A 16129-nucleotide genomic window follows, 5' to 3' on the forward strand; every position below is an offset into this window, starting at 1 on the left:
GGAAGAGCTGCACAGGCTACTGCCTGCAACTAGGGATGTTCCTGAAGTTACGTAATGGCTGACTATATGAGCTCATTATAGAGACTATGAGGACTATTCATCGCCTGCGTTGTGACGCCAGCAGAAGACTGTTTGCTCAACGTTCCAACCCATGCCTCCCATGCAGACGGTTTTTACAGCAGCAGCGGACAGCGACGCAGCGGATTCCCACGCATGACACCTTCGGGACAGGACGATAAAACAGACAGGACCCACTGGCTCCCACGGAGACACTCCTGATCTGGAATCCTCATCGGGGATCGCCATCCGGATCGATAACGTATCGGAAGAGAGAGGGAGATCTGAGAGAGGAGAGCGAGTTCCCCATAGCGTTATTCCGCCTGCAGAGCACAGACCAGCCAGGAGGAGCGGACGATGTTACGAGGAGTGCGGACTCATGCTACCTAACCTTCACCAGACTACGGTGAACCCCTTGAAGCTTGGAAGAACAGGGGAGGTCTGGAGAGACAGGGCGGAGGAGGGTGGTTACTGCTTCTGCCCCGCTCGCAAGTCCGTGCTAACTTGATGCCGGAAAATCATCAACAAGGGTCAAAGGAGGGCTCCTGAAACCTTTTCTCAGCGACTTCCCTCCTCGACCTGTTACTCAAGGTGTTGACATTTGATTTGGGTAGGGACCATTGACCAGGGTGTTACAAGGGCCCCAGGGGCAGCCCAAGCCTTATAGTAAAGATAAGTAGTCATAAACTTAAAAGCTAAAAGTGCCTCTATCTCGTGTTGTTGTAGCCATTGCTTACCCCATTCGGATTAGTATATAATGGCTTCCTACCACCCATTATTACTATAAATAAGGACATTATATCGAGAGCATGCAATTTACTATTTTTTTTGTGACGATCAGTACCCATTATTTTTGACTGGAAGAGCGGGAACAATCAATTGGAGGGAAGTTGGCTGGGGGAAGGTAGACAATCCTCACAGAAAGTTGTGGGGGCAGGAAAACTCTACAATGCTGTTAGTGCACCAACAGGATCATTATAGATCACCCTGGATCACCTGATCTGAAGAAGGAATCCTGTGACAAGTTCAAGCCTTCCTACCTTTATCCTTATCCTAGACCGACTTTTGTGATTGAAGCCTGAGGCCATACATTGTCCCCAGGATTGACTACCCCATTCTCAAGGCGAGAGAACAGCAATCGCCCATTGATCCGAGAGAACAAAAATGGATACATACATCTCCTCTCTTCATCAATCAGGGGACAGGATTCTTCTGGAAAAAAAGAGCCTCGGGTCTCTGGGAATGCATGAAAGACATTCTGAGACCAAAAGACATTACGGTGAAGAACTCATTAAAGACTACGAACCACTATCATCTGCTCGAAAGAACCAGTATCCTTGGCCACTGCTTTCATCTGCTGGTTAAGCCAAAAATTATGTAAGAAAGAAACCAAGGGATATTTAAAGAGGAAGATTTGACAATTGACAGAGACTGGAAAGGGGAGTACTTGGTAGTGCTTTGGACTGTGCAATGCATTTTTGATTTGTAACTTTAGAATGAGGTTTTTCCTGAATTTGAATGAGGTTTTTGTTGTTTTTGTTTTTGTGATTTTCTTTTTGCGTGACTAAATTTATTTTTCTTTGTTTTTGTGGTTTTGTAGATGATGATCTCCCCATGTCTATAAAGTTCAAGAGAGCCATGTCCAGCCAGTGTTTTTTGGAAGGTAGAGAAGTACATAGTTCAGTCTCAAGATTGAGTAAGTAGTGGATGAAAGTAGTTCCCAGTGGCCCACACAGTAGTCCACTAAGAATTCAGCAGAGTGAGGACGGCTAACTTCTAGGAATCATTTATTAGGTTCAGTTTATTGCAAATTTGCCTTCAGTTCCTTGTGCATTCCTTCCTTCTTCTCTAAGGTTCCTTCAAGTGTTTCCCCAGTTGCTTCTTTTCTGACTTCTCCTAGATCAGGACTCACTCAGACCCCCTTCATCAGAGATCCATCACGTCAGCGTTGGATGGGTGTGAGGATTCCCAATGAGCGACTTCTAGATCTAATGCAGAAAGAAACAAAGATGATCCATGTGCCAATGCATCCATGGAGGTTTTGTCTCGGAGCAGTGCTTATATGACAGAAAACAGGAATGGTTGGCTGTAAAGCTGCCCCGAGGAAAAGACATTGGGCAGAAATGTGGAGAGTTAGTGGTTAGAAGGCTTAGAGTCCAGAACTGTTAGAATATAAGAGACAGACAAGCAACTACCGTGAAGAACAGGCGGAATTGCTTTGTCTCACTCCAGGCCTCAAGGGGTTTGCCACTTTGCTTTAGCAAAAACAACCACCTTTTTCTCTGCTTTTCACCCGGTCCAGAATCAAACTCCCGGTTTTTTCTCCACTTAACGGGTTATGGGCCTTTGAAGTAGAGCTTTCCACAGTCTTTCTTCACGAGCCTTTTCGACGCCAGTCTCATGACAATCCCCATCAGGCGCCTGGAGGCTTCAACTTTCTCCTGGGTCCACCTAAGGCTCACTCATCTGCATGTTTCAACGGCTGCTCGTTAAGCAAGTGTGTAGCAATGAGGCGTCATTTCGGTGTAATCTCATTCATCATGTGGCCATCGGTGAACTCACTCATCCGTGCACTGTTTTAGTGTTCATCCACCAAGAACAAATGTGGCATTCAACTACTCAGGTGGTAAGTGTGCCTTGCTGCCGATTCATCGTGAGTAAAGATCGCATTCAAGCTTTGTGTTGGATTTTCAGACCCAGTTTCCAGACGATTCTCATCATTTTCCAGCAGCTATTTCATCATGGAGTGGCAAGCCATCTAGAATTCTGAGTCACTTGCTCCAGTCAGCTTATCATCCATTTCCAAGACACTTGATCTACCAATGACATCTGATTTGAGAGGGGATAGGATTCACCAGTACCATTGACCAAGCATCCCTCTGCCATTGTTTTCCCTAGGTCATGACAAATACCACTGTCAGGATCCATGGGTCCACCGCCTGAGTCGCATCAGAGGGGGTCTCAGTCGCATTCAGGATTCACCGCCCCTCAGTCAAATGGACGGAACTAGCTTCTCAGCCTGAACTAGAGACATCGCCCTTCCCACTCTCCTCCCGGACCACTCAACACACGTGTCCAAGGTTTCCCTCGCAGTCCAATCTCATGAACGCCATCTGGGGTGCAGGTCCCTCTCCACATGGAGGTGTCTTGCAATGTCAGCAGACTTTATGCCCTAACAACCAGGAAGAGGTGAGTGGCTGCCGCGGAGGTTGAAGGCGGTTGTTCCCGAAGATCGAGGGTTGATCATCGGCTGTCGCAGGGTTTGGCGAGGCCTCACTTCGGCTCCTCCTCTGTTTCTCCTGAAAACCATGTCGATCTCCAGCAAGTCTTCCCACTCCATGTCGCCTCAAGTGCCTCTCCAGATCTTTGCAAAAGCCCACTGGGTCTGAGAGTAATACCAACGGCGTCGGTGTCAAAGACTCCTCCCACAGTGTTGCCGGGAGCTTTCCAGCTCCGGTCCTGTTCCGCAACGGTGTGTTCCCACAACTCCCAGAAGCCTTGGTGGTGAGAGCCCCCGTTCCAGCCGGGCCAGCACCAGTTCCCCAGCGCACTTGACTGGAGTACCAAGCTGGGGCTAGGAGCTGATTATCAAAGAAGTGACTGGTACAAGCGGAATATAGAGCTAGAGCTGACCCTGGATAGGGGAGGGCCGAGACAAGACTACTGCTGGCTGATTATCATATACAGGGCTGCCAGGTATTCTTGTGCACCTGGTTTCGCTTTCTCACAGCCTCATTGTGTTTGATTTCAGCCACCTGTTGCTCCACACAGCACCTAGAGATACTGTTGTGCCACTGTACTCACATGTCTCCGAGAGGTTCAGATTGAAGGCACCCTGATCAGTTCTCACCTGTCTCTGTCCCTGCCTGCAATGTCCTGCATCACACTGTTCCGCCTTGATTCAGTCTTTTGTGTCTTCACCATCGGTTTCTTGTGTTGTGTTACCATCGAAAATCTTTGTCTCCCTCAGTTCCTTGTCAGTTATGCTGGTCCAAGTCATGATCAAACCTTTATGTATCTGTGGTCGACCAGCGTATGCCTAGTTCCAACTAAAAGGCAGATTTGAGTACATTAAAAAGCTGCAATGTGTTTTTAAGGTCACAGGATATTAACAGTAAGGGGCATTCGATGTCAGCAGAACATTTTACCTTTGCTCACTCTGGTAACAAATAAGTTGATAAATGACTATTGATCTGCTACAAATTAAAATCCCTTTAACCTTTAATTAGCTTAAAGTAAGACTGCTATTTTGGCCCTTAGTTGTCAGAACCATGGATACTGAAACAGGTAATCAGACAACACAACACTTCAACAAGCTCTTAAAGTGATGATTAAGTGTGTCTGTTCATCTCAAATAATTGTACCAATCATCGTATTGTTCTCCAGAAAGTTAACTTAACCTTTTTGAGAAACAAGCTTTTTTTAGGCCTCTGCTCCGAAAATTGCATACCCAAACTAAAAAGGCTGTATCTCTGCAACCACTAGGGCTACTTTAATCATTTTTACATTTTTACGTTTTTAAACATTTTATCGTTTGTTCAGATGTGTACATATCAGTCTATATGTTACTGGGTAAGAGTAAATGAAGATGGCACACAAAATTTCAGGTCCGAATTGAAAAACGTTGCCTCAAACGTTGACATGAAATGAATTAATCTTTTGCGAAATAGATTATTTTACTGTGTGAACTCCAGTCTATAGGAACTGATGAAGATTTAAATGAACATAAATAACCAAAGAAATGAAAATTACTTTAAAAGATACTGGGAAATACAGCTTTGCAGGAAAAAGTCGACATGAACGTCTTAATCGTATCAACTCGACTCCAACGCCGACCCTTCAGCTGCTATCAACGAGAAACTCGTTTAAAACGCACCGTCGCTCTACGGAGACGTTTTGTTTATGCACGAGCTCTCTCTCGCTGTATTGTCCCACGTTTCCATGCTCATATTATATACATGTATATAAACTGATGAAACGCTTTCCCTGTTGGTTAAACGAGCACGGCGACATTACGATCCACGATAAAACCGCCCGCACCGATGACTAACGGCACGGAAACATTCCGAGTGACATTCTTGCCATTTTACTTAAAACCAGTGACAAATCAGTCACCGGGTTTTATAGTTTGCGTTCGACATTTATGTTCTGTTAAATGGTATTTATCACCCCTGCTGAGATTGAAGATTAAAAAGACCCCTTCTGCAGCACGCTAATGCCACACGTTCAATAGAACAATGAAATACTGGATCTGCTTCAGAGTCCTCGTATCCACGTACAATTGAGTGGAGGAAAAACGGCGCTTTCAAAAAACCCCAGAGTGAATTCAACATGATGAATTTTACGAGAAAATTGTTTTGAAAGATATTTATTGCAGCTTCTGATGTGTAGAAACCATCCAAAGCACACACACACACACAAGCAGAAGACCATGAAAGTGGTTGAATAAGCCACTAGGTATGGACAGTGGGATTTAAACCAATCTCCTTTATGAGGAAAATCTTTTCATCTTTTTATTGACGATTGAGCATTTGCTCATGTCTGCACATCAGACGCTGTGGTAAATATTTGTTTTCATTTATGAAGGCCTCTCCAACCTCTGGGTTTATAATCCTGCATTGGAGGAGTAGAAATACTCCATGTACGAAATCAATAATTCTACCTATAAAATGTTTAGAGCTTTTGATTTGACACAGTGCTTGTTTTTGTCCGATCAAGTCAATAAACAATGATTTTGAAACATTACCAGAATGGTACACAAGTGAGGCAACATTGCTTTTACTCAGTTGTGACTATTGGCATCGTACGGGACGCAAACAACGGTCTCTCTCCCGGGTCATAGTCCTGCGTTTGACCCATCGCTCCACTTTGACCTTAAATGTACGCAGAGACAAAGAATGCCGATCGTCTCTCCGTTGGCCTTGTTTCCGCGGGGCTGCCACATGATGTCAAAGCACTACGTTCCACCACCCAAGCACGTATTATTCTGTAATCTCAGATTATTGCGTGGACTGTTCTGACAATGTTCCTCGAGTTACACCAAATGTCTTGACAACAATTTGATGACTGATTTCGTACAAACTTCATGGCTGTCTCAGGATGGATTGGAATAACTTTGGTTGCCCCTGTTTTTCATCTGGCGTAGGGAGTTTTGCCAAAACCGCCCAACCGGGACCCCTAAACCATGCGTTCATTCCACGAGCACGTGCATGTGCTTTTGCACGTATCATAGGCCTATGTTATATATAATCTTATATCAGCATGTTCATCATGCAGGACACCAAAAAAATATACTCTTGCATTGTACGCAGAATGCAACATTTTCATTCCGGGGTAGCAAGCTAACGTGCTAACGTGCTAAATGTAGGCGCCGAACACAAGTACCTTAGCGTAGTCATTTTGAACGTGTCAGCATGGCTGTGGACTCTTTGGTTTGTTGTTTGTCAAATTATTAAACATTATCAACACTGGTGTAGGCATATTTTGGTCATTTAACGGATTTAAATTTCAGACAAAATAATATTTGCTTCACCGGTTCAGTCCACCAGATCAATAGTCAGATTTGATAATAGTCCAGGTAAAAAATACATTGAATTATTTAAAACAATATTTTCATTGTATAGACACTGTTATTATGTTGCACCTCTCTTTTACTCCTAAATGCTGCACCAGGATGTGTTTTTAATTTTTTAAACCGCCTCCCGGGGGGATGTGGAAGTGACTTGAAGGCACGAACATGAACCTTGATGTTATCATCTCGGGGGAGGGGGAGGGGGGGTGGGGGGGCGGGCGGTGACTCAACTGGTGCCGCTCAGTTTACAGTTCCCCCGGGCACAGAACTGGTATACGAGGTCAGCAGCACCAGTAAATCTGACCTCACTCAAGGACACGGGAGTGCTTTTAAGAAACGTCTTATCAGAATAAAAAAGAAAGAAAAGACGCAACCTCTGCCCCGTCCATCACTCCCACGAAGTATCTACCGATGAGGATTCATGCTTTTCAACATACCCCCCCCCCCCCCCCTCTGAGGCAGTGGATCACGAGAAAAGGGCTCCAATAAACTTAGGATACGACCCCGACGTGCTCGGCGTATGGGGCTATTAAATCCGGCGTGCAGAGGAAAGGGGGAAGTCGCTCACTGCAGAACGCCTCGGCGTATCACATTCGCCACATTTAAAAAACACCCTCGGATGAAACATTTTCTGGATGCTGAGCTAACATTGTGCGACACGAGAGACATATATTATGTGACAGTTTTTTTTTTTTTCCATCAGAATCTCGACGGGTAGCCGGCCGAAATGTTTTTTCTTTATTTCACTAGAGCAAAAGGTTCTGTGGAGCCGTCGGTTTATAAGAAACTTACCAGCTACTCATACTGGTTGAATTACAATAAATCAGATTCCGACACTTTGCACTGGTGTAATCACAAGCTTTCAGAACACTTAGCTAATGCACTGAGGCGACTTTCATGACTATTTTATATCGAATTACTATTTAGCAAACTAGAGGGTGCACCAGGATGTTCTTTCTTTCTGTTTTATATGTTCTATGCAATTTTTTTCGTGATTGAAGGTGACTGAACATGACCTTTGATGACATCATGATCTCTGCTTGGGTGGGTGGGGTGGGGGGGGGGGGGGGTCAACTGGTGTGTTATCTAGTTAATAGTTTCCCAGGGTGCTTTGCTAGAAGACGAAAAGAAAACACGACGTTGAATCCCCCCCCTGCTGGTTTTTTTTGCATCTTTATTACATGGTGCATTTAAATAATACATTTAAATCAAGATTATTTAAGGTTTTCATTAGTGATAGGCTGAACACTTATTCTGGTATTATTCTATTCTATATAATGTATAGAGCGCGTTCTGCAGTTTAGTCAGCGCTTCCAAGCCGAGCCCTCCAGCGTCTGCTTTGGGTCAATATACGTTCATTTAATGCATAATGTCTTTTTTAAAATGAAGTTCCTTCGTCACGCAAAGTTTAGATTTTAGGCAACTAAAAGGTCGACAAAAGGTCAACGTGGGGACGAGGACACGGACATCGTGTAAAACCGTCCCCAAAGTCCTGAGTGTGTTTGAACCGTCCAACACGTCTCTTCCTTTATTCTACATCAGTTTGCCGTGTTATGAGGTTCCCCGATGTGCAAGCCCAGTCAGAACAGGCTGCGGGTCTCCAGTCAACTTGATCTGCAAATTGCGTCGTTCTCTTGGACGCATTTTTTTGGGGTCGCCAAATGTACTTTGTGAAGCCCCAAAAAATCTTTATGGGGTTAAAATCGCTCCCCAAAAATCTGTGAATAACGTCAAATCAAACCCCCAAAAACACAAATAAATCCCCCAGGTCACAGGCATGTTGGACAATAAGAACACAAATCTCACAGGAAGAGAAAGCCCAATGATCAGTAGCTTTTGAAAAATACATCAATGGACTTCTTTTTTTTCGCGGTGACGTTGGTATTTCTCCATTTTCTCGAAATAATGTGTGAGCGCTGTAGTTTTGAGTCGATCCTGCTGCTGGACCACGGGAATATGTCAGAATCTGCGGCTCAAATTTACTAAAAACTACAGCGCTCACACATTCTTTAAGAAGGGCACAGCCGGTCAAACGAGGCCGTTGTTGGTACTGCATGATGTTTAGTGATAACAACATAAACACACAGACCGTCGACCGCCTTGCCCTTCGCTATTGGAGGTCTGTTACTCCCATGGTGACGGTTTCTTTTGTATAAAGTCATCGCTTTCATGCGATGCCCTCAATGCCACATGTTCCGCTTTAAAGGGGACCGCTCAGCATCCATAACCTTCCTGCAGCGTGTTGACTGAATGGAAACAAAACAAGCGGAACAATGAAGCGTCTTTCTTTTGTCGTTTCTGTCCTTCAGATCAAATTTCTGAAAGTGGAGATGGAGAAAAAAACAAAAATCATCAAGGATCTACAGCAAGAGGTGAGTCATCCACGTTTCAACCCACTCACGTGTATGGCCTTTGTGTGTAGACAGTTAATATATGTGTGTTTATATATTCATATATACAAGCCAGCAACGTTTCAACTCGGGCTGGTTTCAACCTCGTATTCACTTGTATGGCTTTGTGAGGTATATATATATTAGTGCTGTGAAAAATAACGCGTTTACTCAGTTAATTCAATTACAGGTTTAACTAGTTTTTTTTTTTTAACGCATTTAACGCATGCGCAGAATGAGCTTCCAATCCGTCTGTTGTTGGTCGTCGGGACGAAAAAAAAGTCACTTGCAAAATGAGCTTCCAATCCACCACTTCAATCTGAACTCTGTCCGCTCTCATGCAGACGGTCTGTTCATCGGTAACGATCCTTCCGCAGGTTCACCTCCGGAAACCTTGTTACGACTTTTACTTCCTGTAGATCAGGGTCTCAACACGTCGATCGCGACCTGCCAGTCGATCGCGCGTAGTGTCGGTAGATCGCATGACATTAAAAGATTGGCCCGCCCCCTGACATGTTCTCTAGAGCACGTCTTTGTTCTTTTATTAAACTAAACGTCTGTTGTTGATCGTATCTCCACAGCAGCATGTCATCTCTGTCTCTTCGCGTTGCGTGAACACTTATCGATCTCCGTCTCGCGCCACAGAGCTCCGTGCGCGCGCATCGGGACCGAGCAAAAAAAGTCACTTGTCAATCTGTCCACCTGTCCGGGCCGGTGAGGTTTCAGCTTTGCAGCGGTGTCCCCGCCGTCCCTTTCATCACGGCCCAGTTCATGAAGAAAACCCACACAGTCAGTTTGCCTCAGCAGCTGCTAGAGGAAGACTAGAGGCCTTTAGATTGTATCATGGTGGAGTTAATGGTTGACAAACAAGAGAAAAATGTTCTGTTTAACCCTCCGTTACCTTTACATTTACTAACATATTTTATCCTCGTGGTCAATTTGACCCCAGCAATTAAAACCTCCAGAAAATTATTAGAATTAATATTGCTTCCCAAGTTTAAGTGTGAGGTACTTTATGTTTGTTTGTTGACTACCTAAATAGCCCTTTAAATATATAAAAAAGTTGATATTTCTTATGTTTGACACAGTGAAAAACAGCCTTGGGTCAAATTGACCCCAAAGAACACTGACATTAAACATTGAATGGGGTCAAATGGACCCGAAAGGTAACAGGAGGGTTAAACATTCTGTTTAGGATGAAGATGTATTAATGTTCCATATGGAAGAAAACTGCTAAATAACTGCTGAGTTGCAGCACCATTGTATAGAAGAATGTATACATGTATTAGGGCTGGGCACGTTAACGCGTTAATCTTGCGTTAACGCAGCACTTAATTAACGCCGACAATTATTTTATCGCGCATTAACGCATGTTTTTTTATTTTTATTTTTATTTTTAATAATTTTTTTAGACAAAAGACAATACATAGACATAACACCTAGAGGACTATAAACAATGCAGACGACAAAACAATGGACATAACATCATAAAGTCAGAGTATTTGTGGGGGAAAAAGAATCTCAACAAATGACGGCAGGTATGAGACGCCCTCAAGACACACGTCACACGGAGAATACACGAGCTGGATGAAAAGGAGAGGACTGCAAAGCGACAGCTTCACAACGTGCTGTTGCTCTCACTGGGGACGACTGGACATCGGGTGACCAGACGTCCAGTTTTCCCCGGACATGTCCTGCTTTTGAGCCCTAAAAAATGCGTCTGGCAGGGATTCCAAAAACGTCCGGGATTTTGCTTCGTCGGATATTTGTTTTTCTCTGGGTTTTCATAAACTCGTATTTACCCCTGACAAGTTTTGGAAATGGTATCTCCCTTCTTACGTGAGCTCTGACTGTAGAGAGGACAGTCATTGGTCGACCGATCTCAGGGTTGCCAGATACACGATAATTATCCTCCAAATACAACCATTTTGAGCCTTTGGTACGATACTTCACCATCTCCAATCTGGCAACACGGAGCACCTCGCCGCCTCCACTAGTTCATTGTTGTTTGTGCGGCATGCTATACACTACAACCAGCGTCGCCGCTCCCATAGCGCACTACGCGCTGTGCGGAGGGCACAAAGTCCTGAGGGGGCTCCACAAAATAGGCAACTAAAAAATCCTCATAGTTATAATAATTATAATGCCGATATTATTTCAGTCTAGAAATATGAGGCACCTTTTAGGCATGTATATCACAAAACAGGCAGAACAAGAGAGATGTTTAATCTCAGCCCCCCCCCCAGACGAAGTGTCCTCTTTTTCACAAACTCAAATCTGGTCACCCTACTGGACATCACTCTGTAACCACAATGACCTCGGAGTGACTGTGCATTATATTGATGAGAAGTGGGCGCTGCATTCACACGCCCTGACTGATGAAAACAGAGGAGACACATGATGCTGAAACATGAGCGGGACACTTTACTGAAGTTGCACAGCAGTGGAATGTGTCAGATAATGTCACCACACTCAGCACAGATAGAGCACCAGAGATGATCGCTGCTGCGAGACGACTGCCTTTGATCATGTCCCTGATTCAGTCTCCAGCGTTCTGTCACAGTGTCTCTGCATAACAGTGCATTTGACAATGTCCTGACAGATTTTATGGCACTTTAGTTCATATGGCAGAACATTTAAAATAAGTGTCAAGTTCTAGGAATTGACAAACTGCACTGAAAGTGTTTTCTGGTGTCTCACTCAAACAGGGACAACACATGTTATGGCACTTTCATTCATATGGCAGAACATTTCAAATAGAAGTGCGCTATACACTACTTTTGAATGAATTATTGGATTTTGCGTATACAAATGCGATTAATCGCGATTAATCGTGATTCATCAGGGAAATCATGCGATTAATCGCGATTAAAAATGTTAATCGTTGCCCAGCCCTAAAATGTATATATCCGTCTTTTGTCATAAATCTCTATGTTCTCACAAAATATACCGAGAATATCGGTAATATGTGATTAATCATGATTAATCCACAAAAACCTGTGATTAACCCGATTAAAATTTTTAATCGTTTCACAGCCCTAATATATATGTGTGTGTGTGTGTGTATGTGTGTAAAGGAAGCATTTACTCTAATTTACTGATCAACAACTCACTCCTCCTGCTTTGCCTATTTCCATTTCATTTAACGATTGTGTGTTTGCCAAATGCCTCCTGGCACTCTCAATCAAAAAGGCGGGCACACACACACACACATATATATATATATATACCTATATATATATATATACCTATATATATATTAGTGCTGTGAAAAATAACGCGTTATGATTAAATTACAGGATTAATTAATTACAATTTGTACTCTCACTAGTACCCCCCCCCCCCCGTAGGTGGACGTCACAAAAGCTGACGCTACATATGGAGTGAGTACCAAACACCATCTCCCGGTACTCCCCTGAGTAACTCACTGAAAAAGTTATGTGCACCCCTGTGTATAAATGTATATATCCGTCTTTTGTCATAAATCTTTATGTTCTCACAAAAATATACCGAGAATATCGGTAATATGTGATTAATCATGATTAATCCACAGAAACCTGTGATTAATTTGATTAAAATTTGTCATCGTTTCACAGCCCTAATATATATATATATATAAATATATATATATATATATATATACGCTGGCATGAATATATCTGTTTTACCCCCTACTTTGTAAACACTGCTGGCAGCCTTTGAAATTGGCCGCTCTTCTTCGATGGAAATCTCTGATTGTTGAACATCAGTGCAAAATAGTTCTTCACCCTCTTTGATTCTGAGGGGGCTGAACAAAGTCTGATCGAGAACGTGCAGAATCCAACGATTTGTAATAAAAAAGTTTGCTGGACAGGATGTATGGTTCTAGTACGAGAGGCGCAACGTGTCCACAGGCTCGAGAATATCTCACGAGCAATAACTCGACATGCTAAAGGGTCATTGTTCACGGGGGCGAGTCCCACAGGAAGTACACGCTCCTACTTCCGGTAGCTTCTCTACTTCCTGTGAAGCAGCAAATGCTTCCTCCTGGGAAACAGCTGTCCATTTTGACTCTTTGCCCTTGATGATCACAACTTTCATCTCACAGTTACCATAAACAAACGGCGACTTCCTTCTATGTTTTCTGTACATTCTTCATAATAATATTCTTATTAATCACCATATTCTTCTCATGTATTGTAATATAGACGTGGCCATTCTTTATGTGCGAGTCAAGATAAAAACTATTACAACTCTACAGTGTCCTGAAAATATGTGACAAGGGCATCATCCTCCATTTAGCTCGTTATCTGCAGGGATAGATTTTTGTTTTAAAGGAATACAATTAAAATAAACCAGGGCATTAAATGCAACATATCTATATATAATCAGCTACAGCTGCCTATAAAGGAGCTTTAGGTTGAACATCCTGGACTCTAATGATCAATTATTATTGATCCCCATGGGTAAGTTCCTCTCTGCATTTGAGCCATCCATTATTAAGGAGCAGTGGGCTGCCTGGGGGTTCAGTGCCTTGCTCAAGGGCACTTTAACATGCAACTAATGAGGAGAGCGGGGGAATCGAACCGGCTACCCGGTGGTTACGGGACGACCGCTCGTCCCTCAGGAGCTACAGCCGACCCCAGATGATCCAACGGGACCAATTAATGAGACTGATGCCACAGCACTGTGCATGTTTTAAAACGTAGGCCAGGCGGTTCGATTACGGCACAAGATCGTGAAAAATGACGACGACGAGAGACTCAAATGAAAACTGCCACGCCGCGTTGCCGTCGGCCGCGGTGAGAAAACGGATGATTTTTGCCAGATGTTTCGAATTAGTTTGAGACTAAACTCCGCTTCGGTAAAGCGTCTCCAATGAAGAAGCAAACGATGACATTACGACATCAATTAGCCGTGATCAGAGTGTTTAGGGGAGGAATCCACGTGTGTGTGTGTGTGTGTGTGTGTGTGAGCATCACAGTAAACCACAAAAGAGAGATGAATGGCATTTATGTGGAGGGGGGGGGGGGGGGGTCTAGGGGGAGGGGCTACGGTCTTTTTGTTTCCGTCAAAAATAAATTAAGGATGAAATGTATTTATACCTTGAGATAAAATAAAAAAGGTTTATTTCACAATTTGTGAGGGCGATTTTAAATTAATTACATTTTAAGTTTAATAGGGAAAATGTGTCTTTCCAAAAGACCTCAAGGACACACACACACACACACACACACTCTCGTGATTATACATTCATCGTAGATATCCACTAAAGAAATAGATCCGATGAGCAGTAAATAAATAATGAAATAAAAAGGTAGAAAGGCCTTCAGGAGTCCAAAGTAATACCTCAAGTAGCAATGTCATTGATATGAATGCCGGTGAATGCTTCGCTCAGTACGGGGTAATCAGTGGTAACCGTGGCGACGCTTCCACAATCAAACAAGTCGTTTTCACAGCAGGTCGGTAACACCGCCGGGCGGACCGCTTTTACGTGACTGCATGACCCGGAAAGGGGGCGGGGCCACGATTTGAACTTGGGGATTTCTATAGTCTTAAACAACATCTTTATTTTGGGGGGGGGGGGGGGCGGGGTGAATAGAACCAAGAGGCCTGAACAGTCTCATGGAGCCGGTGAACTCTGACCCGGGGGGCTTCGGTACCAGAGATCCGCTCCGCCGGTATGAAAGGGAACCGCCCCCTAAAAACGTGACGCTCCCCTTCCACGCTTCCCTTTGTGATATTTACAGTTCTACCATCCCACATCTACATATCTTGAACTTTCTAGGTCCGAGGGTCCCTTTATATGAAAATGATCACGTCCGCGGTCGAGAGAAGTCTGAACTCGTGGCATTTAAGTCACGGCGAACGCGAGGCATCACCAGAGGTGTATCTGCCCCATCGACTGGCTCGCTGAGTTACGACACGGGAACTCAAAGAAGGTCAAAAGGGTTTAAGCGTTCGCTTTGTGCTGCTGCAGAGTCCACCCAGGGAAGGGAGTCACACACACACACACACACACTGACATACATATATAAATACATATTTACATACATACACACATACTGACGTACATACATAGATACATACATATATACAGAGTCCACCGAGGAAAGGGAGTCATACATATTGACATACATACACACAAACATACATACTGACATACATATATGCATATATATACACATACATATATACACATATATACATACATATATGCATATATATACACATACATACATATATACATATTATACACATATATACATACATATATACTAGTGCTGTGAAAAATAACGCGTTAACTCAGTTAATTAAATTACAGGATTAATTAGTTAGTTTTTAAACGCATTTAACGCATGCGCAGAATGAGCTTCAATCCGTCTGTGCAAAGAAAAAGTCACTGAAACTGCATTTTCTTTCCAAAACCAAAATGAAGGTAAACTGTTTAAGTTTGTTTTTTTAAAGTATTTTGTCGACAGTCTGAATAATACGACTCGTCATGTTCCAATGTAAGATACAGAGAACATCAGTATTATAGTATAAAAGTTATATTTCCTTCAATATGAACACGTCTGAAAGCATACATTACACTGCATGCCCGTTATTGTATATTAATCTTGAACCTACGAATAGCTTACAGGAAGTTTCCATCTCATTAAACTCTATAAATACCTATATTCGTTTAAACTAATACGAGAACCCCGAATTAAATCTTCATAACGGTTTTAATATTTAAACAATAAAAAAATAATATTCCCGTCGACCACATTTGTCGATAATGTTGTCGAAATATTACAAAATTTCACGACAACACGGATGAAAAAAAGAAGGCATCCATCATAAACTCCGTGAAGGCGTGATTCATTGCATCCGACTGCATGGATCTAATCCACTGGGGTTCACATCCCGTGGAGTTCCAACGTGACGCCATCGCTCAGAGTCGGGATCCTGTGTGCAAGGAAATAAATAAAAAAATTCCCGATGGAGCCGGAATGAACACTTTGTTCACAGCGTCGCTTTTTAAAATTCTTCTTTGCACGTCAGCGGGGGAATGCTTCATGGCTGCCATCCAGCGCAAAGTCATTATCAATGATTTGCTTTCAGGGCTCATTATGAGGAGTATTTTGAT

At 43.2% G+C, this 16129-nt stretch overlaps 1 protein-coding gene across 1 annotated transcript in view; it reads left to right on the forward strand.

Annotated features, from left to right (window-relative positions):
• luzp2 (leucine zipper protein 2) overlaps positions 1–16129 on the forward strand; it is a 197776-nt gene that overhangs the window by 96568 nt on the left and 85079 nt on the right. Inside the window, exon 5 of the mRNA XM_056413689.1 lies at positions 8938–9000. Within this exon, the coding sequence (XP_056269664.1) occupies positions 8938–9000 (63 nt within the window). The remainder of the gene's footprint in view (positions 1–8937; positions 9001–16129) is intronic.

The sequence above is a fragment of the Pseudoliparis swirei genome, chromosome 4, assembly GCF_029220125.1.
Source record: "Pseudoliparis swirei isolate HS2019 ecotype Mariana Trench chromosome 4, NWPU_hadal_v1, whole genome shotgun sequence".
NCBI lineage: Eukaryota > Metazoa > Chordata > Actinopteri > Perciformes > Liparidae > Pseudoliparis > Pseudoliparis swirei.